We start from the raw sequence: 23,493 nt of genomic DNA, 5'->3' as shown, positions 1-23,493 counted from the left end.
GAACGCACGGAGTAACGTAACATCATTTTAAACACACTTAAATGTATCTAATATGATAAACAGAGCTGCATTACCTCATAATCATGACTGGAAGAGCTGATCAGTGCAGGCGCCCGGCGAATGTGTCCCGTCCCGTCATAATAAAAGTCCCGGTGTTTGCGAGGAGGGTATTTGTTTAACAATCGCTCCAGAGGCCGTGCTCAGCTCCTCAACACTCGGTCCTGCTCTGCTTCACTACAGTAACGTTAATAACCGCATCCATGAACGTGATTTCTGCCCGAGTCCTATTTTCCACCGGCTGTGAGGTGAAGACCACATGTCCTAAGATGCTGCGCTCACACCTGCCGTCATCTACGCCTTTGTTTAGAATAGGCGCCCTCCAGTGGACGGAAAGTTGCATAGTGCACTTGCACTTTAAACTTTACTTAAAAAAAACCCTTCTACACATTTCCAGTGAGTTGTATAATGTAAAATAAATATATATAATGATTTACAGTGGCAGCTCAGTAATGTAGAGTAACATTTAAGTATGAATTTGAATGAATAAATGTAGGCTTTAATTAAAACTACATATTCTTCAATTTACAACATTGATTAAAGACTACTGTGTTAAAGGTTTTTTTTTATTTTATTGCTGTCATTTGAAGACCTGCTCGCATCTCATAGACGCACGCAATATTACTTTCACTTTAGACATAACCGACTGTGTTTATATGTTAACCTTGTGTGTATTTGACAGAATTAGTGCAGTAAGACTGTCCAGTAATCGTGTGTGTTTGACAGACGTTTATGCGCGCGCTCAATTCGAGCTGATCCGTTGCTGAACTCTTTCTATGCTCGCTTTGATGGCAATCTCGGCAGCGCGACACCGCCGAGTGATGCGTCAGAGAGAATCACTCAGAGCTGCAACAATCACGTGATCTCGGAGGATGAGGTTCGTAGGACACTCAAGCATGTGGATGTTAGGAAAGCTGCTGGTCCGGATGGTGTTTCAGGTCGTGTCCTGCGGTCCTGTGCTGATCAGCTCGCCGGACTCCTCACATCCATCTTCAATGAGTCCCTTGCTACATCTGTGGTCCCAACCTCATTCAAAAAATCCACCATCATCCCTGTCCCTAAGAACAGTAAACCCTCTTGCCTAAATGACTATCGCCCAGTGGCTCTCACGTCTTTAGTCATGAAGGTCTTTGAGAGACTCATCAAAAACAACATCTGCTCCTCCATCCCTGACACCTTGGACCCTCTTCAGTTCGCCTATCGTCCCAATAGATCGACTGAAGATGCCATCTCTCACGTCCTCCACTCCTCCCTCACACACATCGACAGCAAGAATGGGAACTATGTAAGACTGCTATTTATTGACTATAGTTCAGCCTTTAACACCATAGTTCCCATTAAGCTAACTAACAAACTCCTGGATCTCGGACTGAACTCTTCTCTCTGTCACTGGATTGAAGATTTACTCACTGGCAGACCTCAGGTGGTGAGAGTAGGACAGTTCACCTCCACCTCCATCACCGTGAGTGTGGGAGCTCCACAGGGCTGTGTCCTCAGTCCCCTGCTCTACTCTCTCTACACGCATGACAGTTTGTCCACACACAGCTCCAGCTCTGTCATCAAGTTTGCGGATGATACTGCCTCATTTCCAACAACAATGAGACCGCATACTTGGATGAGGTGGAGCAACTGACATCATGGTGCTAAGACAACTGTCTCCTTCTGAATGTGAACAAGACCAAAGAACTGATTGTGGACTTCAGGAAGAGATTCCCTGCGTCCCAATTCGCATACTATCCATCCTAAATAGTATTCGAAAATAGAATTAGTATGTCCCAAATCGTAGTATGTTGAAAAGAGTATTCCAAAGATTCCCGGATGGTTTACTATTTCCGGTCCGAATTCACAGTATGGATCGATGGGCACTCTAACGGCTGATATTGCCCACAACCCACTGCGAGTTGGACGAGGATTCGATTAGAACTACAAACGCGGATAAAAAGCGTTAAAAAACTACAAACATGACGGATGTGCGAGTTCGACGGTTAAGTAGAGAAATTTAGATAAAGGGGTTTGAGTGACCAACTATCAATATTTAACCTGACAAAAATATATTTATTCAGTGTTGTCACATTATATTTCACCCGCAGCAGCATTGAGAACTTTTGTAATGACACGTTTGGCCATTAACTTTTAAATGCATCATTATATTTAAACTGTAAATACATGAAGAGAGTCTCTGCATTAAAGACCCACACACGGCAGATCAACGAGCAGCTACATTTCTCTCCGATACGGTAGGAGATTAAACTGAATGTGGAGGATTTGAACTGTGACGAATCTGACGATGATTGACAGGGCAGATAAACGGTGACGGGATGCACGTAACTAAGCGACAGAGTCCGTTAAAGATGGCGAAGTAGTATGTCCCGAAGCTTGCATACTTTTCTGCTACACCCTCAAAAGTATATACTTTTTCTTCACAAAAAGAGTACATACTTTTAGGACGTAGTATAAGTAGGCGAATTGGGACGCAGCAACAGCAACGGTCATATTCCCCTCTCATGATCAGCGGGACACCAGTAGAGAGAGTGAGCAGCTTCAAATACCTGGGTGTGAACATCTCCGAGGACCTGACCTGGACTGCACATATCCAGTCTCAGGTGAAAAAGGCCAGGCAAAGACTGTACCACCTGCGCCAGCTGAGGAAATTCCAGGTCTCACCAGCTATCCTGAAAACTTTCTATTCAGGGGCGATAGAAAGTTTACTGACTCAGTGCATCACAGCGTGGTATGGTAACAGCACCAGTCACGACTGCAAAGCCCTGCAAAGAGTGGTGCGCTTGTCCGAGCGCATCTCAGGGTCAGCTCTCCCGTCTCTGCAGGACATCTACATCAAACGATGCAGAGGCAGAGCTACAAAAATCATCATGGACATTAATCACCCGGCCAACCCCCACTTCATCCGGCTGCCTTCTGGTAAGCGCTTCCGTAGCCTGATGGCCAAAACTGAGAGACTCAGGAGGAGTTTCTTCCCACAGGCCATCAGACTCCTGAACGCTGTCACTTAACAACATGTGACTTCACCTCACTTCAGTATTAACAAACTCACATACTGATATTGCACTGCACTTTATTCTTGTGTCCCATGTAACTCTCATTATAATGCTGTTTGCACATTACACTCCTGCACTTCTGTTATCCACGTATTTATTTTTATAGTCTCCAGTTTACTTTATCTCACTTATTTTATTCCACATCTCTCATTTCTTTTACTTGATTTACTCATAATTCTACATATGTATATATATAGCACCTTTATCCTATTCCTATTTTATAATTTATTGTGCTTTTTTTGTTAATTGTTATTTGCTGTCCATTAGTGTTGTAGTACTCGAGGTCGGTCTTGAGACCACTTTTTAAAGGTCTTGGTCTTGTCTCGGTATCGACCGCATTTTTACTCGGTCTCGTCTCGGTCTCGGGCGAAGATGACTCGGGATTTTGTCTCAAGACCGGTCAAGACCACAGCTGAAGGAATATAAAGAGCAGAGAACTCCACCCTGCGTGCACTCTCTCTATCTTCAAAATAAGCACATAAGCTCTCTCTGATACTTCACATATTAAGCTAAATCAAAAGTTCAGAAAACCGAATCCATGTTGAACGTTGCGCGTTCGGACAACTGTTTTGAAGTACCGCTCGGTGTGAATTGCGCTCAAAAAAACGTTTGACCAGCTAAACAGCTGACATAAATCATACATTAAATAAACAGGAAACAATTTCTATCCAGTTATGAAGTGTTTTCTGTGTGACAAACCCAGAGCCGGCCAAGCCACTAAGCGACCCTTGCAATTGCAAAGGGCCCCGTGGCCAGCAGAGGGCCCCCTAGAGGGCGCACGCTCGGCCAGATTCGCCTCGAGCTTCTTCGGTTGCGGAGCCGCCATAGACACTCAAAGAAATGGACAGAGCTATCCCATTGACTTCTACGGCGTTAAGTGATGTCAGTATAGGAGCACTCACTTCCTGATGGCTGAGCGAACTGCGCCGGCTCAGACTGAGGTTGACGACGTAGATGTGACGTGAGCCTCCTGTCTGACAGCTGTAGGTCTTCTAGTAGTTGTGGAAAGTGAAATCTGAATCACGTTGCTTAAATATTTTCTCCCGTTGCTTTTGGCTCACTATGGGCTTCTCCCCATTCTTCCCCCTTGACTTTATCAGACTTTGTCTCCACGTCCCCCCGACTGTCTCATAGACAGTAAAAGATTGCCTGCGAGCGTCTCCTCAGGTCTATACGGTAATTTCTCAACTGTGCGACAGAGTCGCGTTGGTTATGACGCAATAGTTAGCCTATTTTTACAAAAACAGCTTCTGCGGGGCGATAGTGTAAGATACAAGGTAATGGAGCCTTTTATGCATTGTCGTGTTTCTTTAGAAATAAACAATGGACAAATGGAGTCTTTAAACGCCTCTGATGTAAAGTTATTCACTGTCAAAGTGACTCAAGAATGAATGGGAGTCAATGGGATGCTAACAGCAGGTGATGGCTTGGTTAGCAATGGCCGCCCCTATGGGTGGAACGCTTTCCGAGCGCTAGATTACCCCCTTGGGAGCCGCACGCAAAGTTACAAAATTTGACGTGCACACCGCCAAGCGAAATTGGGTCTCGCGCACTCCTCGTTGACGCAATTTTTTTTTTTTTTTTTTTTTTTTTTTTTTTTATTAATGCAAAGAACAATAACATAATCTATCAAGAACAATATAAAAGGAAAAAGAAAGGAGAAAAAAATACAATAAAAAAAGAAGGTTGCCAGGGGAAATAACTTCAGAGCAAAAAAAAACAAAACAGAAAATACATATAAATATAAACATACATATAAACGTCAAATAAATGTATTATAAAATTCACAAACTTTCAAAGTTCTTAAAGCTTTCTTATTTAGAGAGTCTTTGATACTGTCAATATACATGCACATTTCAGTCAATAAAATTGAGAAATTTGGTTTCTTTCTGGTGAATTTACACTTATGGATGTAAAATTTGGTTAATAATACAATTAGATTAATTAAGTAAAAGTATTGTTCTTCTTGTTCAGAATAATCAGTAAAACCAAAGAGTACATTTTCCCATGAGAGTGCAAGAGGTCTTGAACATTGAATATTTTCGTTGATAAAATTTTTTACCTTACACCATAATATGACAGAGTATGTACAGTGCCAAAATAAGTGCATGGCGGTTTCCTCATATTCGTCACAAAAAATACAATTCACATTTATCTCTTTTTTAAATTTTTGTAAATAATGACTTGCTGGATAAAATCTGTGAATAAGCTTATAAGAAACTTCTTTAATCTTATTTCTTAGATGATATTTCTGCGGTAATAACCATATTTTCTTCCAGCAAATCAGTTTTCCATTTAACAAAGAGATCCAATGAGACAATACATAAGGTACCGTAACAATTTCTCTCTGGAAAAGAGTACGGATAGCTATATTATTATTCTTGGAATTTGAAGAAAAACAAATGGTACCAACATATGATTTTTTAACATCAAGGGACACTAATTCAGGGGAATGCTTTTTATCAATACCTCTAAAAAGCATGAGAGTACCTGAAGGAATTGATCCTAAAACAATTGAAAACTCTCTTGGAGTAATTGGTATTTTATAAAAAGCAAGGAGTTCGTCATAAGAAAAAAGCGTTCCTTCTTTGTTATATAACTGACTAACCAATGTAATATTATTGTCAAACCAGTTCTTAAAAAAAAGAGATTTGTGTTTGTATAGAATATTTCTATTATTCCAAATAAAATAATGATGAGGGGAAAAATTATGTTTATATATTAATGACCATGATAGGAGCATTTGTTTATGAAAGGCAGATAGCTTTGCTGGGATTTTATCTACATTATAGTCACATAACAAAACAAAATTGAGACCGCCAACACTTGAAAAGACGTAATGAGGAATAAAGTTCCAGATAGAAGAGGGATCTTTTAGGTGATGCTTAATCCAATTAATCTTGAAAGTGTGATTCATAGTGGTGAAATCTAAAAAATTAAGGCCACCATTCTCATATGTATTCATGATGACAGTTTTTTTTAATATAGTGTGTTCGATTTTTCCATAGAAAATCAAAAAGCATTTTATCTATATTCTTACTGGTCTTTTTATCAAGATATAATGTTAAAGAAGCATATGTCAGTCTGGCTATACCTTCAGCCTTTGTGAGGAGAACTCTCCCCTTTAGGGAGAGATCTCTTTGAAGCCAAGAGTTGAGTTTCCTTTTTGTTTTATCAATTATGGGATTAAAATTCAGAGAGCATCTTTCTAATTGGTCTTTAACTATAACAATTCCTAAGTACGTTACTTTATTTTTTATAGGAATGTTGCAAATATTTGCTAAGTCACAGTCTTTAACAGCCATTAGTTCGCATTTATCAATATTAAGATAGAGGCCTGAAGCACTAGAAAAACTATTAACAACATTAACTGCAATTGGAATTTGGTCACTGTTTTTCAAAAAAAGGGTTGTATCATCAGCTAACTGACTTATAATAATTTCTCTATCTGCAATTGGGATACCTTTAAGATTACTTTTTTTTAACATGCATGGATAATAACTGGGTTACAAGCAGGAAAAGATAAGGAGATATGGGACAACCCTGTCTAATACCTCTTTTTAGTTCAAATCTAGACGTAGTTCCATGTTTAAGTTTAATTGAGCAATTTGCATTATTATATAGGGTTTCAACTGCTGCACAAAAGAAATGACCAAATCCAAAAGCCTTTAAGGAAGAAAATAAAAAATTATGTTCAACAGTATCGAACGCTTTGCGAAAATCTAAGAAAAAAATAAAACAATTTTCATTAACCAAATATGAATAATCTAATATATCTAATACTAATCTTATATTATTTGAAATATGTCTATTTTTCATAAAACCGGATTGGGTTTCGTCTATAATGGAGTCTAGAACATTTTTGATCCTTTTTGCAAATATAGAGGCAATTAATTTATAATCATTATTTAAAAGACTAATTGGCCGCCAATTATCAATAAGTGTCAAATCTTTTTTAGGCTTAGGGATAAGGGTAATCAAACCTTGAGTCATAGTAGACGGGAGATTGGAATTACATAAACTTTCACAAAAAACAATTTGTAGAATTCAGAGGTTAGACCATCAGGTCCCGGAGATTTATTATTTTTTAATTTATGAATTGACTGAATTATTTCTTCTAAACTAATAGGTTGGTCACATATATCCCTATCTAAATTATTGATCTTTTTAATCTCTCCTACTGAATTTAGAAAATCCCTAGACGCTTTAGCATCAAATTGTGATGAATATAGATTACGGTAGAAACTCGAGCAATACTCTGATATCTCTTTAGAATCCTTTGACATTTTATTATTAATTTGTAATTGATGAATGGTACTTAATGTCGCCTGATTTTTTTCTAGCCTAAAGAAGTAGGAGGTATTCTGTTCGCCTTCCTCTAGCCACCTTTTCCTAGACCTTATAAAGGCTCCTTCAGCCCTTTTTCTATATACATTGTCCAACTTGTTTTGTAAATTTGCCATATTTATTTTGTCTATATCTGAAAAATTATTAGATCCTTTGTTTAAAAGTGAGATAACTTCAGTTATAATTTTATCTTCCTGTTCTTTATTGATTTTAGAAAGGTGACTACCAACATGCCTCAAATATTTAGAGGCCTCAAATTTAAAAAGTTCCCAATTAATGCAGTATATTTTTGTTATATTAGCCTTTTGGAAATAATTTTTGATGAGGCGAGTAATCTCTATTCTTACTGATTCCATTTTCAATAAAGAATTATTTAATTTCCAATAAGATGATTTTGTTGGACAGTCATGGGTAGATATCTGCATTTTGAGATAAATTGCTTTGTGGTCAGTAAGAGGTGTAGGAATTATGTCAACAGAAATATTGTGTAAATCAACATTTCTAGATATAAGCCAGAAATCTATTCTTGATTGTCTGGAAAAATTTGCATTACACCAAGTATACATTTTTTTTATCTGGATTATTTTGCCTCCAGATATCTATTAAGTCATATTTCTCCATAAATGTTTTTAATAGTAAATTACATGTGGCATTTTTAGGTGGAATATGATCTAACATGTTATCAGGGGCAATGTTAAAATCTCCTCCCATACAAAGTACGCTTGATGGATATTTGTTTAGCCAAAATATTATTTTGTTTTCAAGTATTTCAAACAAAGCCTTGTTTTCATTTAAAGAATTGTAGCCATAAATATTACCCAAAATAATGAAAATATTATTAATACAGAGAACCAAAATGATTAGGTGCCCGCAAGGGTCACAGTAATAATGTAGAACATCACCAGAAAATTTATTCTTTAGTGTTAAAACACCTGCAGATCGCTCAGAGCCATGCGAAAACCATGCATCACCTCCCCACTGTGATTTCCAGAAATTACAATCATCTGAAGTTGAGTGAGACTCTTGAAAGAAACAAAAATCTGTAGTGTATTTTTTCTCAAAAAGAAAAAGAGCTTTACGCTTCACAGAATCTCTCAGACCCCTGGCATTTAGAGAGATAGAAATATTGAACAAGTTAATGAACAAAAAAGTTATAGTAAGTGCAAAAAGAGCACAAAGAGTAGTGAGTATAAGCTTGAATATTGTAGCTCAGCTGAACATACTGAAAGAAAAAGAATACCGTCAAAACATGACAACTGGTTGTCAGTAGGTTTTAACAGAGAACTGCGGCATTATCTGTAGATGAAACAAAAAATGAATTCGTATAGCCTGAAACGTTCATCTATGATACCATAAAGGGCCCGAAAAGAGGAATATCATTCGTACAGAGAATCTAATACGTGTTTTTCTTTTTATGTCTCATCAGATGCTGGCAAACGGATCTCAACGCCATTAATGTAGGCGCGCGCACCCACGTAATAAGCAGGCTTTCCAGCTGCGCGTGCTTCTTCCACCATAGGCCACAGCTTCTTTCGTCTTTCTCTGTCCAGTGGAGTAAGGTCTTCCATAAATCGCAAACCATTGTCCTTTAAGAAAGTTGACGATTTCGCTGCCTTCCATACCGCATCCCTGATAATGCGCGAGATAAACTGTACTATGACAGCACGAGGGGCAGATTTGCTGCCAAGTGGATTCTGCTTTTTCCCCAGCCTGTGAACCGAATCTATGGCAAGGGGGAATTTGCCCTTCCCTTCAGGATATGTTTGCTCACAAATTCGAATGACTTCGTCCCTGATGTTTTCCTTCTCTTTTTCTGGAACCCCTCGCAGCCGAAGGTTCCATCGTCTCGAGTATCTCTCCAGGTCAGCTAGACGAGTTTCACATGTTTCGATTCGTTGCTCTCCGCGTTGTAACCGAGAAGCTAGATGATCAACCTTCACCTTCATATCCTTAACTTCGGCAGAAACAAAATCCACTGTCTTTTTCAACCCCTCAATTTTCATCGCGTTGGCACTCACCAATTTCTCAAGGGAGTCAGATCGCTCGTTGATCAGTGACGAAATTGATGACAACATCGCAACCACATCTTCCAGAGTTTCCATTTTCCCTTTCTTAGAAACCGGTTTAATTGGAGTATCGGGAAGATGAGTTGAACAAAGATCAATATTTTCAGGACTGGGATCAGTCACGGCAGAAAGTGCGTAATCGTGCATATTTGCAGACACATCCATCAGATTTTTTGCCCGATCTTTACGTTTTTCAGCGCTTTTTGGCATGTTTGAGCCACAATTGTATCCTTAATAAAAGCACCTAAGAGATACGTTGTAACCAGTTGACAGTAGACAGTTTATGTGACTTATAAAATATTCTTGTCGTGCGGACGCGTTGGCCGTTTGATAAATGCAAGTTAATTCTTCAGTTCAATATTTGTGTGCTAAAAAGGCACACAAGTTCCTGTAGAGATAGCAATACACATTCTCCTTTTTTTTGCCAAATAAATGAAAGCATGTCATCAATGTCTTTCTCTTGCTGTATCAAAATCTCACCTAGCTTTCCTCAGAGATGGTCAAGTTCAGATTGTGCATGATTACATGATATAACAATTGTGTTAATATCCTGAATTGTGGATAAGTAAGCTATATATCATATTATGCTGAAGTAAATTTCTGGAGTGTTAACAAGCAAAAGCAAAAACAACAACAACAACCGTACAGAACTTAAAAACCGTGACCCTTAAGCCGTGATACGAACCGAACCGTGGCTTTTGTGAACCGTGCCACCCCTAATGTGTACCTAAAGCAGTTTTCATCCATTTTATTTATTGCTTTTGGTATTTATTCAAGTGTATTTTTTGTTAACAGACTGAGAGTCCATTGCTTTTCTTGTTTTTTGGTTGTTTTGTTAATTTATTGTGGATATTTAAAATGTTTTCCATTATCAGTGTTAAATAGTCTTTAGAGATAAAAGTTTATTGATCTTTAAAAAAGGTGTACCTGCATTATTATGCCATTATCATTATTTTAGATGAAAATGGGTTTAGAACGAAAAATATTATAATTTATCGCATATTATCGCAATAATTTCTTGGCCAATTTATTGTCCAGCAAAATTTGTTATCGTGTGCTGTTTTTGCCTTTTAAACTCTGGTGTCAATTAAAAATGTTTCTTTGATGGTCAGTGAAAATCACTTTATCAGTCTTTTTATTCAGCAAGTTCATCCGTGTGTGTTCATTGGACTGCACTGCCATTCAGCTCAGTGGTATCATAATTTTCCTGTTAGACATCAAACATGGAACTCAACTCAAGAACTGACGTTCTGTACATGTTGCCACATAAGAACGAAATACGTACTCAGGACCAGCAGCGTAAAAAAAGATAATTATCATACAGTAGGCTATACATAGAATAATTAAAACATAATTTAATAGACTACAAAATTTTAAAGTAACATAGTAGATATATGTACAGTATAGTTATAAGGTAGTCATTGCATTTCTTTAGGCCTTACTTAAAACGGTCAAAAGGGCCTCCAACCAAATTTTGCTTAGGGCCCCCAAAGGTCTAGGGCCGGCTCTGGACAAACCTTCCGCGATGTTCTGACAGCCGTGATTCACACACAGCGGGTCTGCTAATGTCCGATTCACGAACAAATGACTCATTTGAACCGAATCATTTTAACGACGGTAATAAGAACTGATCTGTTCAACAATGAACTGAACGAATCAGTTTAATCATTTACTCAGAACACCTCAGAAATGAGAACACAAGTGTGCTTACCCAATTTAGCAAGAGTGGAGAGTAAGAATTATTAGTTTTAACTATCCACAGTATTTCAGCTTATGTATGTTGAATGTGTAGTAAAATAAATAGTCTAAAATCATTTAGTTTAGACTGGAGTGAGGTGAAAACAGAACAAAGTTGTTTGTTAGCTAGCGGATCATTTTATTAAATTGTATATGGCAGAAAATGTGGCTATTTGTTAACTGTTAATGCTATTTCTAATATTGATATGATTATATACCAAAACAATTCAACCTGTTGGAACAAAAGAAACATCAAGATAAGAGATCATACATAATATGAGATATAAACATAAGATAATAAAAAATGATTGTTTCGTTGCATTGTGAGATATTTGTTAAATCAAACTGTAGTTAATCAAAAAATGCAAGTACAGGGTTTCTTTTCCTTGTTGTTGCACAATAAAGCTGCACAATAACATTTTCAATTTGTAAATGAAAAATATGTACATATATAAAATAATTTGCTTAAGCAGCATACTAATGCTTATCTGTATGATACATATTCCACCTCCTGTTATTCACATTCATTTAAGACATAATGGACTGTGTCTGAGATTAATACCTCATCCAGATTAGCATTCTTAGGGAACTTTGAGTTTTAAAATGGGCACGAGCACTTTTCACAAAACAAAACTCAAAACTCTGTCAGTGTCAGTTTGGTGTTTGTGTCCACCATAGACTGTAAACAATATGAACACGTCGTCTTCAGTGCCTCCCATTGACGAAAAGTTAAGTGTTATTTGCTTATAGAAGAAAAAGATGAATTCCCACAACGCTGCAATGCCTTTTGATTATTTGATCAAAACTTCTCTCATGGTACACTTACACACCCACACATACGAGAGAAGTGCCAATCATTATGCATATTCCACATTTTATCATAAGTGTGGGGACATGCATTGGTCTCGGTCTTGACTCGGTCTCGGCCTGTCTTGGTCTTGACTCGGTCTCGGCCCTTCAAAGTCTTGGTCTTGTCTTGGTCTCGGTTTAGGTGGTCTTGACTACAACACTACTGTCCATGGAGCGGACCTGTTTACATTTCACTGCCGGTTGTATTCTGTATAACTGTGTATGTGACATATAAATCGCTTGAACTTGAACTTGAACTTGAACAATGCAAAACAGTGTATAGCACGCAAAATGAAATGTTTAACAGGCAAGGCTTTAAAACGCGGATAAACACCGTCTAACTTTAGTGCATATGATTGGATATTTGCTCATATCAGTGCGTAGACTCACAGGCAAACTCAAACAGAGCCGAAATAAACTGAGATAAATATTTAAAACAGAGAGAAATGGAAATAATTAATAAAATGCAAAACCGAAAAAAACGCAATTCACCAGCGCTTATTGAACCGTGAATGCCGTGCCGAACGGTTCAATATTATATTGAGTATTGTGGCATCCCTAATTACCGTATATATGATCATAAGTAAAACCAAAGTTAAACTGCATCACAGTATTCGTAGATTCATCTGAATTAGGTTTGTCGTGTGTTTTAATGCACTATACTTCCTAAAGATGTAATAATAAATAAATAAAGTATTATAATGTATTATAACAATTATTAATGAGATGCATCATGAAGTGCATTACAATGCATAATTAATGCATTCAAATACTTGCATTATACACTCAACTAAAGGTAGGAACCCGATACTAATACTGTGTTTGACCCCGTTTCACCTTCAGAACTGCCTTAATTCTACGTTGCATTGATTCAACAAGGTCCTGAAAGCATTCTTTAGAAATGTTGGCCCGTATTGATAGGAGAGCATCTTGCAGTTGATGGAGATTTGTGGGATGCACATCCAGGGCACGAAGCTCCCGTTCCACCGCATCCCAAAGATGCTCTATTGGGTTGAGATCTGGGGACTGTGTTGGCCATTTTAGTACAGTCAACTCATTGGCATGTTCAAAAAAACAATTTGAAATGATTTGAGCTTTGTGACATGGTGCATTATCCTGCTGGAAGTAGCCATCAGAGGATGGGGACATGGTGGTCATAAAGGGATGGATATGGTCAGAAACAATGCTCAGGTAGGCCGTGGCATTTAAACGATGCCCAATTGGCACTAAGGGGCCTAAAGTGTGCCAAGAAAACATCCCCCACACCATTACACCACCACCACCAGCCTGCACAGTGGTAACAAGGCATGATGGATCCATGATCTCATTCTGGTTACGCCAAATTCTGACTCTACCATCTGAATGTCTCAACAGAAATCGAGACTCATCAGACCAGGCAACATTTCTCCAGTCTTCAACTGTCCAATTTTGGTGAGCTTGTGCAAATTGTCGCCTCTTTCCTATTTGTAGTGGAGATGAGTGGTACCCGGTGGGGTCTTCTGCTGTTGGAGCCAGGTTGTGTGTGTCGTGGCTTCACAAATGCTTTGCTGCATACCTCGGTTGTAACGAGTGGTTATTTCAGTCAAAGTTGCTCTTCTATCAGCTTGAATCAGTCGGCCCATTCTCCTCTGACCTCGAGCATCAACAAGGCATTTTCTCCCACAGGACTGCCGCATACTGGATGCTCTTCCCTTTGCACACCATTCTTTGTAAACCCTAGAAATGGTTGTGTGTGAAAATCCCAGTAACTGAGCAGATTGTGAAATACTCAGACCGGCCCGTCTGGCACCAACAACCATGCCACGCTCAAAATGGCTTAAATCACCTTTCTTTCCCATTCTGACATTCAGTTTGGAGTTCAGGAGATTGTCTTGACCAGGACCACACCCCTTAATGCATTGAAGCAACTGCCATGTGATTGGTTGATTAGATAAATGCATTAATGAGAAATTGATCAGGTGTTCCTAATAATCCTTTAGGTGAGTGTATATAAAGGCTTTATGTAAATTGTTACCCCCTTTTTATTGCTAAAATTTTCAAGTATATTAGAAAAGGAAATATTTTGTTCGATGCACAAGACACAAACCTGTTTTGTGTGTGTAAGTAAAACTAGTAGAGTGTTTCCGCAAAGCTGCACACAATCATTGACCAATGAGGAACACAGGAGCAAATCGGGGGATTTACTGCGAGTTTCAACAAAACAAGCGAGTGGGTGGAGAGGTTAGAGTAGAAATAGAAGAGAAACCGGTTCCTTACGGCCGATGGATGAGGCTGAATTTGTTGAGGTCCCCGTCCGACAGAGTCTGCAGAAGAAACGACAGGGTTCAGAACAATCACAGCACAGGTCTGAGATCAGCGAAGTTTTCATAACTCAAGGTGAATTACTACAAGGAAAATCTGTGATATTCAGGGACGTTCATGAATGACACACACGCACGCACGCACGCACGCACGCAAACACACACACACACACACACACACACACACACATTTGTTTTTTCACAAGAATACAAATTAGAATAAATATTGTATTTGTACTTAAATGAATAGTAATTAAATTGGGACGTCTGATTCATTTCTGCATATTGGCTTTTGTCAAACTTCATAATGTATACAGCTCTGGAAAAAATTAAGGGACTACTTAACATTGATTTCGCAATGATTTCTCAATGTTAAGTAGTCTCTTAAATTTTTCCAGAGCTGTAGAATTTCAGAAATTAGTTCAGAGACTGACTCGGCAGTTTGTGTCATTCTAAAGTGTTTCTGTGTAAATGTTTGATGAAAATATGCATAGGTAAATATTGTTATAATGTTTTATTAGTTATTGTTTTTACTGTAATTTAATGTGTTTCTGTTGCACATGCTGAACGTCATTGCGTTTTTTGCCACATAAAGTCATAGCAAAACTGTGAGGATTTTTTTATATATACACTGAACAGTCATTACATTATGACCACCTTCCTAATATGGTGTTGGCGCCCCTTTTGCTGACCCGTCGAGGCATCTATCTATCTATCTATCTATCTATCTATCTATCTATCTATCTATCTATCTATCTATCTATCTATCTATCTATCTATCTATCTATCTATCTATCTATCTATCTATCTATCTATCTATCTATCTATCTATCTATCTATCTATCTATCTGTCTGTCTGTCTGTCTGTCTGTCTGTCTGTCTGTCTGTCTGTCTGTCTGTCTGTCTGTCTGTTACTATCTATCTATCTATCTATCTATCTATCTATCTATCTATCTATCTATCTATCTATCTATCTATCTATCTATCTATCTATCTATCTATCTATCTATCTATCTGTCTGTCTGTCTGTCTGTCTGTCTGTCTGTCTGTCTGTCTGTCTGTCTGTCTGTCTGTCTGTCTGTCTGTATCTATCTATCTATCTATCTATCTATCTATCTATCTATCTATCTATCTATCTATCTATCTATCTATCTATCTATCTATCTATCTATCTATCTATCTATCTATCTATCTATCTATCTATCTATCTATATTAGGTGGCGTATCTTGGGGTGTATATTTTTTAGACTTACAATAAAATTTCGGACCCACTTTATATTAGGTAGCCTTAACTACTATGTACTAACATTGTAATTAATCACGTGATACAATGCACTTATTGTGTACATACATGTTTTTACATTGTACTTACATTTTAAAAATACCTGCATGTCATTACGTCTGTAATTAATTTCTGTAGTTACATTTGTAATTACACAGTTGGCACTTCCCTTACACCTAACCCTACCCTTATACTTACCCATATCACCACACCTGTGCCTAACTCTACCCGTATCCACCTCAATATCAGCAAAAGTGCTTTACAATACAATTTGAACACAGTAAGTACATTGTACTTATTTTTTGATGTAAGTACATAGTACTTAAGGCCACCTAATATAAAGCGGGACCAAAATTTCAATAAAAATGCAAAAGTCTCTGTGGCCTTCAAAAGTATTTCATAGCATTAAAATAAAATGTACCGGTATTCTAACATTGATCACTTTTCTCATGAATGAATTTTGGTGTAACCGAGGAGAATTGTGCACTCTTAAATATAATAATAATATAACATTAAAATACACTTACAGAGTGTGGATCATGGTAAGAAAACAGTGTATTATTCTGCAGAATGAATATAAGTTAAGCCAAAAAGGTAAAATCACAACAAAGGAAATATGATCTTTGTTTTACATAAGACTGGTTTTATTAGATGTCAGATTGTACGCTAAACACTTTACACTTCAGTGTGCTAATCTTATCCTCAGGGTTCAGTGAGGAAGTAGATTCGTCTCTTCCTTATTAAGTGTCTCCGTGTTTTCAGACACACTGGTTATGTTTTAAAGGAAATACTGTACTTTAATTATGCAACAGTAGATATTTCTGTAAGTTTTCTGAAGGGTTTTTTCCAGACTATAAATGACACAGGGTGTGTAATCAGAAAACAGGCTTTTTCCTTTTTTCCGGCACTAGATGGAGCCCTTACCCAGCTGTGGAAACGAGACACACTCGTCTCACACACTCGGAGTGACTGAAGTATTGGCACATGTTAGTAATGTCACATGGTCAGATCTTGATGACTGTTCATAAGCATCAGAAGGAAGAACATGTCCTCTGAGACTCATCATTCAATCATTCATGTTCTGATTCGCCCTGAATAATGGAAATACTCATTACGTTTATTCTTTGGCCTCCTTTCATTTTGATCTTTTTAAGTAGTTACTGGTCTGAGTTTCCTTTAATGCAACTTTATTTTGAAATACATTTTAAATTTTCTGAAGGGAATGTGTGTGGTGTTTTCCACCATGTTTTTATTTTATTATTTTTTGTTTTGTTTTATTTGGGTCACAGAGTTTATTTATTTATTTATTTATTTATTTATTTATTTATTTATTTATTTATTTATTTATTTATGGGACCATAGAGATGCTGGAGTTTTTTGGGAATAATTAAATTTGTTTATTTAATTTAATTTATTATTTTATTTATTTATTAGAGTCACGGAGATGTTGAAGCATCTCGGGCTGAAGGCTTATTTGATTGAAGTAAATTTAATTATTTTATTATTTAAAGATACTGTGTGATATTTTCCCCCATCTAGCGGTGTAAAAGTATATGACCATCCAGTGAATATTAGTTTCTGTTCCTCTCCATTCTGATTTCGTTTTAACTCCTACGGTGGCTGATTTAGTCCAAGATTAACCCGGCAATCCCCCTCTTCACATTCGACGCGGTGCCATCGAGTGTTAAACGCGAAAGGCGAAGCTTGAATTTACGGGTATGTCCCTCTTTGGCTACTGTACTTTCAAGATGGAGGAGCAACATGGCGACCGGCATTCGAACCCCTCACCCGTATGTATTTTCAATGGTATATTATAAACTTATGAGAATACTTTATTACTTGAAAGAAGTAAATATACATTAAAGAGCACATATATTTTGGAAAGAACTGAAGTGTTTTTAGCTAAGAATAAACTAAAAAAGTTACACAGTGTAGCTTTAAATACAAATTTTATTTATTTATTAGGGTCACTGTGATGTTGGAGAATATCGGGCTGAAGGTTTATTTTATGTATTATTTTTTTATTTAATTGTAATATTTAAATGTATTTAATTTAATGTATTTTTTAATTTAATTTAATTTATTAGGGTCACAGAGATGTTGGAGCATCTCAGGCTTATTAAATTAAATTAAATTTTATTTTATTTTATTTGGGTTGAGGAGATGCAGCTACCTGGTGGGCTGAAAGATTTTCTTTGATGGTTTTTATGGCCATTAGTTGACCTCCAACTCAAATATATAAATAAAAATGATTATCTCACATCCTTCTGCTTTCCGAGTAACACTCTCACATCAGAACTGAATTTAGCGAGGCGTCTTTCGTGAGTGTCTGACGGCTCTAATAGAGACAAACGCGAGAGGTTGAGCTTTCTGAATCTCTGACTCTCTGCAGACAAAGACAAGAAAACCACCAAGCCCTGCCTAAAATCGAGCTTAGCCTTTTGACACAGAATAAAATATGGAATATTTCGCCCGGGCACCTCCTTGGAAGCTGCTCGCCGAGGTGAATTATTTATGTCGAGTTTCTCCAGGAGTGGAAGCGAGAGACACGCCAGCCCCAGAATCACAGCTGCATATTAAAAAAGCTCAGCTCTCACATAAGCATCGCATGAGTCTCAGCTCGGCTCCGCGAGGGCCCTCGAGTCCCACATCCACTCGGTCCAAAAACTGTCTGAGAGCAGTCAGACATCTGAGGAATAAAATATCAAGAACCACAAGATCACCCAGTTCGTCACTCCAAGACGAGAAGCTCTCGTGTGTTGACATATTTCAGCGTTCAGACCAGACCGGTGTTCTGGATGCAACTTGAAAAAATTACTTTCGAAGTCGCAAGCGACTCCTAATTTATTTTCCTTTATTATTGAAAAGTGGATTGTGGATTGGGTGGTTGCATGTGATTTGACTTTTTTAACTTTAGTTAGTGTGTAATGTCGCTGCTTGAGCATAAACAGTATCTGCAAAGTTACAGCGCTGAACGTTCAATGTAAACGGAGATATTGTCTTGTAAAGATACAGCAGTTTATTGCCTACAAAAATGGCCGCTTTGGACTACAACGAGCTTCTTCCTGGGTTGGTGACCCATAAACCCTTGCTAGTCACCGCCATAGACAATAAAAGAAATGGACAGAGCGACCGCATAGACTTAAACGGCGAATTGTGAAGTCAGTTAGAGGCACTCACTTCCTGATGGCTGAGCGAACTGCACCGGCTCAGACTGAGCTTGAGGACGTAGATGTGACGTGAGCAACCTGTCTGACAGCTGTAGGTTTTCTAGTAGTTGTGGAAAGTGAAATCTGAATCACGTTGTTTAAATATTTTCTCCCGTTGCTTTTGGCTCACTATGGGCTTCTCCCCATTCTTCCCCCTTGACTTTATCAGACTTTATGTCTCCACGTCCCCCCGACTGCCTCATAGACAGTGAAGATCGCCTCTGAGCGTCTCCTCAGGTCTATACGGTAATTTCTCTACTGTGTGTCAGAGTCGCGTTGGTTATGACGCAATCGTTAGCCTATTTTTACAAAATAGGCTTGGTTAGCAATGGCCGCCCCTATGGATGGAACGCTTTCCGAGCGCTAGATTACCCCCTTGGTCCAGTGTTGCCAACTATTTTCCAAAGAAAGTAGCTAAAGCCTGCCCAAAAAGTCGCTAGATGACGTAATGCGTTAATTAGCAAATCAGTGACGTCATCACGCCGTCCTTGCGTCCAGCCTGCCTAATGTGTTTTCTCTCCTAATCCATGCACATTTACATTATTTTACAATAAAATAATACAGCCGACTGCCCAATAAATGTTTTCATTTCCTATACCTTTTTGTCATACAATATATGATATAGTGAATTACAAAAAAAATTATATGTGTAAAATCTGAATTGAGAAACTGGATGAACTAAAGCTCTCTGATAGTGAGTAATATAAGCAATAAGCACAAGAGATGGAACTCATCATAACTAATTTCTTTAAATATAAAACAAAAGAAGCAGATAACATTAAGTGAGAAATCCGTGGCAAATCTGTGCTCTTGTAGCCTATAGCTCGCTCATTCTGTCAGCTGCTGTCTGTGTTCGTTCACCGGCATGCGTGCAGCTCCCCTCAGCCATTCACTGAACAGGGCAGACGCAGAGAGAGGTGTGTGTGACGGCAGAGGAGAAAAAAGACCTCGCGCTCGCAGGACAGTACTGGCGACATTTGTAAACTTAAGTAGCTGACGTTCGTCCAAAAAGTCGCTAGATTTGTCGTTAGTCGCTTTTTTGAAAATAAGTCACTAGAGGGGTCTGAAAAGCCGCTAAATATAGCGACAAAGTCGCTAAGTTGGCAACACTGCCTTGGTCACCGCAGATGTGGCTTCTGCCCGTAATGGGAAGGGACGTGGCTTTTTGGCAACCTGTGCTTGACATTTCAGCCGATAAAAATACAGGAAACTACATTTAGCCATCCAACCAATCTAAGACCATTGCGTTTTTCAGAGGGATGGGCTTCATAGAAGCAGGAAGCAAACGAGCCGTTCAGAGGACAGTGGAGACAGCGGTGAGGAATAAAGGGAGAATAGAAGAAAAATACAGCGTTTAAAAAAAAGAAGTATTAAGAAATGTTATACTGCGCCCCATAAACACAACCAAGCCTAGAAAAAAAAAAACACGGAACCAGCCCTTAAAATCAAGGGATTGTGATTTATAGACTTCAAAGTCCTGATGTTGTGTTTGCAATCGGCTCATCCTGCTCCCAGCACACACTCATCGAGTGTCAAAGGAAGCGTTCCTGTGATCTACACACTCTTTCACCAGATGGTTACCGCATAAACGCCACATCATGAATATGCAAAGATATGTAATATATGCCCTTAGCACCCATTCAGGAGGACATGCGGAGTGATGGAGAGAAAAACATGTCCAAAACTGTGTTACGCAACTTTGAGTATATGATACAAGTGGGGGAGGAAATGGCTTTTTGAAAGGTTTTTATTTTATTTTATTTTTTTACAGTAAATGAAACTTCTGGCCAATTGGCCGTTTAGATTTTAGGAAGTATAGTGTCTGAAGAAAGGAGACCAAAAGTTTTCTTTTTTTGTCATAACGCCATGTCAACAAAAAAAGGAGGAACAATGTGTTTCATTTTCAGCATACTTTGAATTAAATGAAGAAAAAAAAGAATCATTTTTTAATTATTTTTATTTATCTAGTGTCTCGGGCTGAATTTAATTTATTTGTATTAAATTTGTATGTATTTTTATCTCTATTTTATTATTGTCTCAGGCTTTTTTATTGATTTTATTTTCATCTAGTGTGTTGGGCTGAAGATATATTTATTTGTTTGTTTATTTATTTATTTATTTATTTATTTATTTATTTATTTATTTATTTATTTATTTATTTATTTAATATTTTGTCCAGTGTCTCAGGCTGCTTTTTATTTTATTTTTTATTTTATTTTAATAGATTTATGTTCATTTAGTGTCTTCGGCTGAAGATTTGTTTTATTGAATTTATTTATTTTAATTTATTTTATATTTGATCTAGTGTCTCAGGCTGCATTTTATTTTTAATTTAATTTAATAATAGTTTTTTATCTAGTGTCTTGGACTGAAGTTGTATTATTTTTTTAAATTTTATTTCATTTATTTATTTTTAAAATATTTTATTATATATTTATTTATTTAATTTAAATGTTCCCCCATGCAGACCCCTTGTCTCTGGCATAGGGTTGCGGATGCTATCCCAGCGTCTCGGGCTGAGCTTGTATTTTACGGCTCATAAATTTGAGGTCGGTATGTATGTAAGTACCACTCTTCATGTTTTTTTCTCTTGCTGAATATCTTTGTCAGTGTTGCATTATTAATAACAAATGCTGTGAAATATCTGTTTCACCAAACAGAACTGCAAACACACGACTGTTCTTCAGGCAATCTCGCCCAAACCCGCGCCATGCCGGCCCGACAGCATAAATAATCTCAGTGAAAGTCTTCCCCGGCCTGACGGTTACAGTTCAACACATTATCTTTAATGATAAATATCTGGCGCTTGTGTGATATAATAATAAGCCACAGCAGGATGTTTGAGTCATTATGCATCGCTCACTTCCCCATATGAAAGCGTTTTAAAAGCACTGATCACCGATTGTATCTCAAATAAATGATTAGTTGACTCAGTTATGAGTGTGTTAGATCCTACAACCAGAAAATAAAAACGTTTGACCAAGAAAGGGAACCTACCAGAAACCGACAGCCGTCAATCCTGTTTTTCTGCACTGCGTCTGCACACTCTTTCATGTTGTTCTGTCAACAAACACATTTACATATTCATGAATAAACATTACTTCACACTTTTTTCCCTTTTTTTTGCACCAGATAAAACTTTGCCAGCGAGGAAGTGAGTGTGAAGCCCTGAAGCCTTTTCTCACCTGCGTCAGAAAGCCGGCGACCTGAACTGGACTCCATCCTTCACATTGCTCTCGCGTCGGTAAACTCATCCTGATGCCTTAAGCCCGTCTCAATCCACTCAGAGGATAACTAACATTCAGCACAGGCTTTACTACCAGTATGAGGCAGATTTGTGCAACATGGGAAGTTCCTCTTGTTCTCTCTGATGGTAACTGACCGACGTGACACACTTCTCTCTGTGGCGACACATTCGTCCGTGTAGGTAATGCAAAGCCGCAAGCACTCCATTTAGATCCATGTGCGATTTTAGGGCCACCATAAAGCGCTCTGTGTGGGAAAGTGCAGTTTGCACTAACCAAAAGGGAAATGAGAGCTTAAACTGAGAACTCATTTTCTCCATATATAGACAGGAACTGTATGTTTTTTTTCAGTCAATAGTTTGGTTTCATACATGGTTGTTTCTTGGAAAGGTTGTCACAACACCTTAAAACTGACATACAGTGGGTACGGAAAGTATTCAGACCCCCCTACATTTTTCACTCTTTGTTATATTGCAGCCATTTGCTAAAATCATAAGTTCATTTTTTTTTATTGACAGAAAAACAGATTTGTTTCCTTTGTGCAGATTTATTAAAAAAGAAAAACTGTAATATCACATGGTCCTAAATATTCAGACCGTTTGCTCAGTATTTAGTAGAAGCACCCTTTTGATCTTCAGTCTTTTTGGGAAAGATGCTAAAAAATGTCACACCTTGATTTGGATCCTCTGCCGTTCCTCCTGCAGATCCTCTCCCGTTCCAACACATTCTCACACCCAACTCGTCACATATGGACGCTCGACCGGACCCCTTGTCGTCACTTTTCAACGAACTGGGCGTACCTTTATCGTCATTTTTCGACGCGCTGGGTGATCCATTCATTACAATGAGAAACCTTTGGCGTCATACACAGACGCATTTATTTCTTTGCGTTTGTAAAAGCAGACATGATTTTATTAATATTTAAAGGCTACTTTTATATTTTGGAGCAACTAACTCCACTCCTACCCTAAACCTACCAACATCTAAACAATATAAAACACATAACAGGCAAATAAATGTACAGTCACAAGTATTTATTGCAAAATCTGACCAAAGCAGTATAAAAGTATTAGCTCATATTGCATTCCAAGTCTTCTGAAGTCATACGATGTCTTCATATGAAGAACAGAGTCGATCTTGATGTTTTAATTGCTGAAATGATGATCCCGCTGCCCCGTGAACGAACTCATTCATATCTCATTCAAATAATTCAAAAGACTCCTGAGCATGACGCGATCGGTCACAAGACACACGAGAGCCAATGACATTTTACAATCAATGCTGACGTAATGACGCAATCGGTCACAAGACACACGAGAGCCAATGACATTTCACTATGAAATCT

The 23,493-nt window shown here is 37.9% G+C and overlaps 1 protein-coding gene across 3 annotated transcripts in view; it reads right to left on the bottom strand.

Moving 5' to 3' along the window:
* The window catches only part of blnk (B cell linker), a 59,648-nt gene extending 37,259 nt beyond the window's left edge, over positions 1 to 22,389 (bottom strand). The window contains exons 1-3 of one of the 3 annotated variants that reach the window (XM_067422148.1): positions 22,089 to 22,389; positions 21,901 to 21,963; positions 14,369 to 14,415 (exon numbers count right to left, since the gene is read on the bottom strand). In XM_067422148.1, the coding sequence (XP_067278249.1) occupies positions 14,369 to 14,415; positions 21,901 to 21,963; positions 22,089 to 22,157 (179 nt within the window). In that variant the 5' untranslated portion in view covers positions 22,158 to 22,389. The remainder of the gene's footprint in view (positions 1 to 14,368; positions 14,416 to 21,900; positions 21,964 to 22,088) is intronic. The other 2 variants (XM_067422145.1, XM_067422146.1) reach the window with 2 other exon arrangements.
* Positions 22,390 to 23,493: the final 1,104 nt, after the last annotated feature.

This window comes from Pseudorasbora parva, chromosome 17 (genome assembly GCF_024679245.1).
Source record: "Pseudorasbora parva isolate DD20220531a chromosome 17, ASM2467924v1, whole genome shotgun sequence".
Lineage (NCBI taxonomy): Eukaryota > Metazoa > Chordata > Actinopteri > Cypriniformes > Gobionidae > Pseudorasbora > Pseudorasbora parva.
This window is presented reverse-complemented; position numbering and strand designations above follow the sequence as displayed.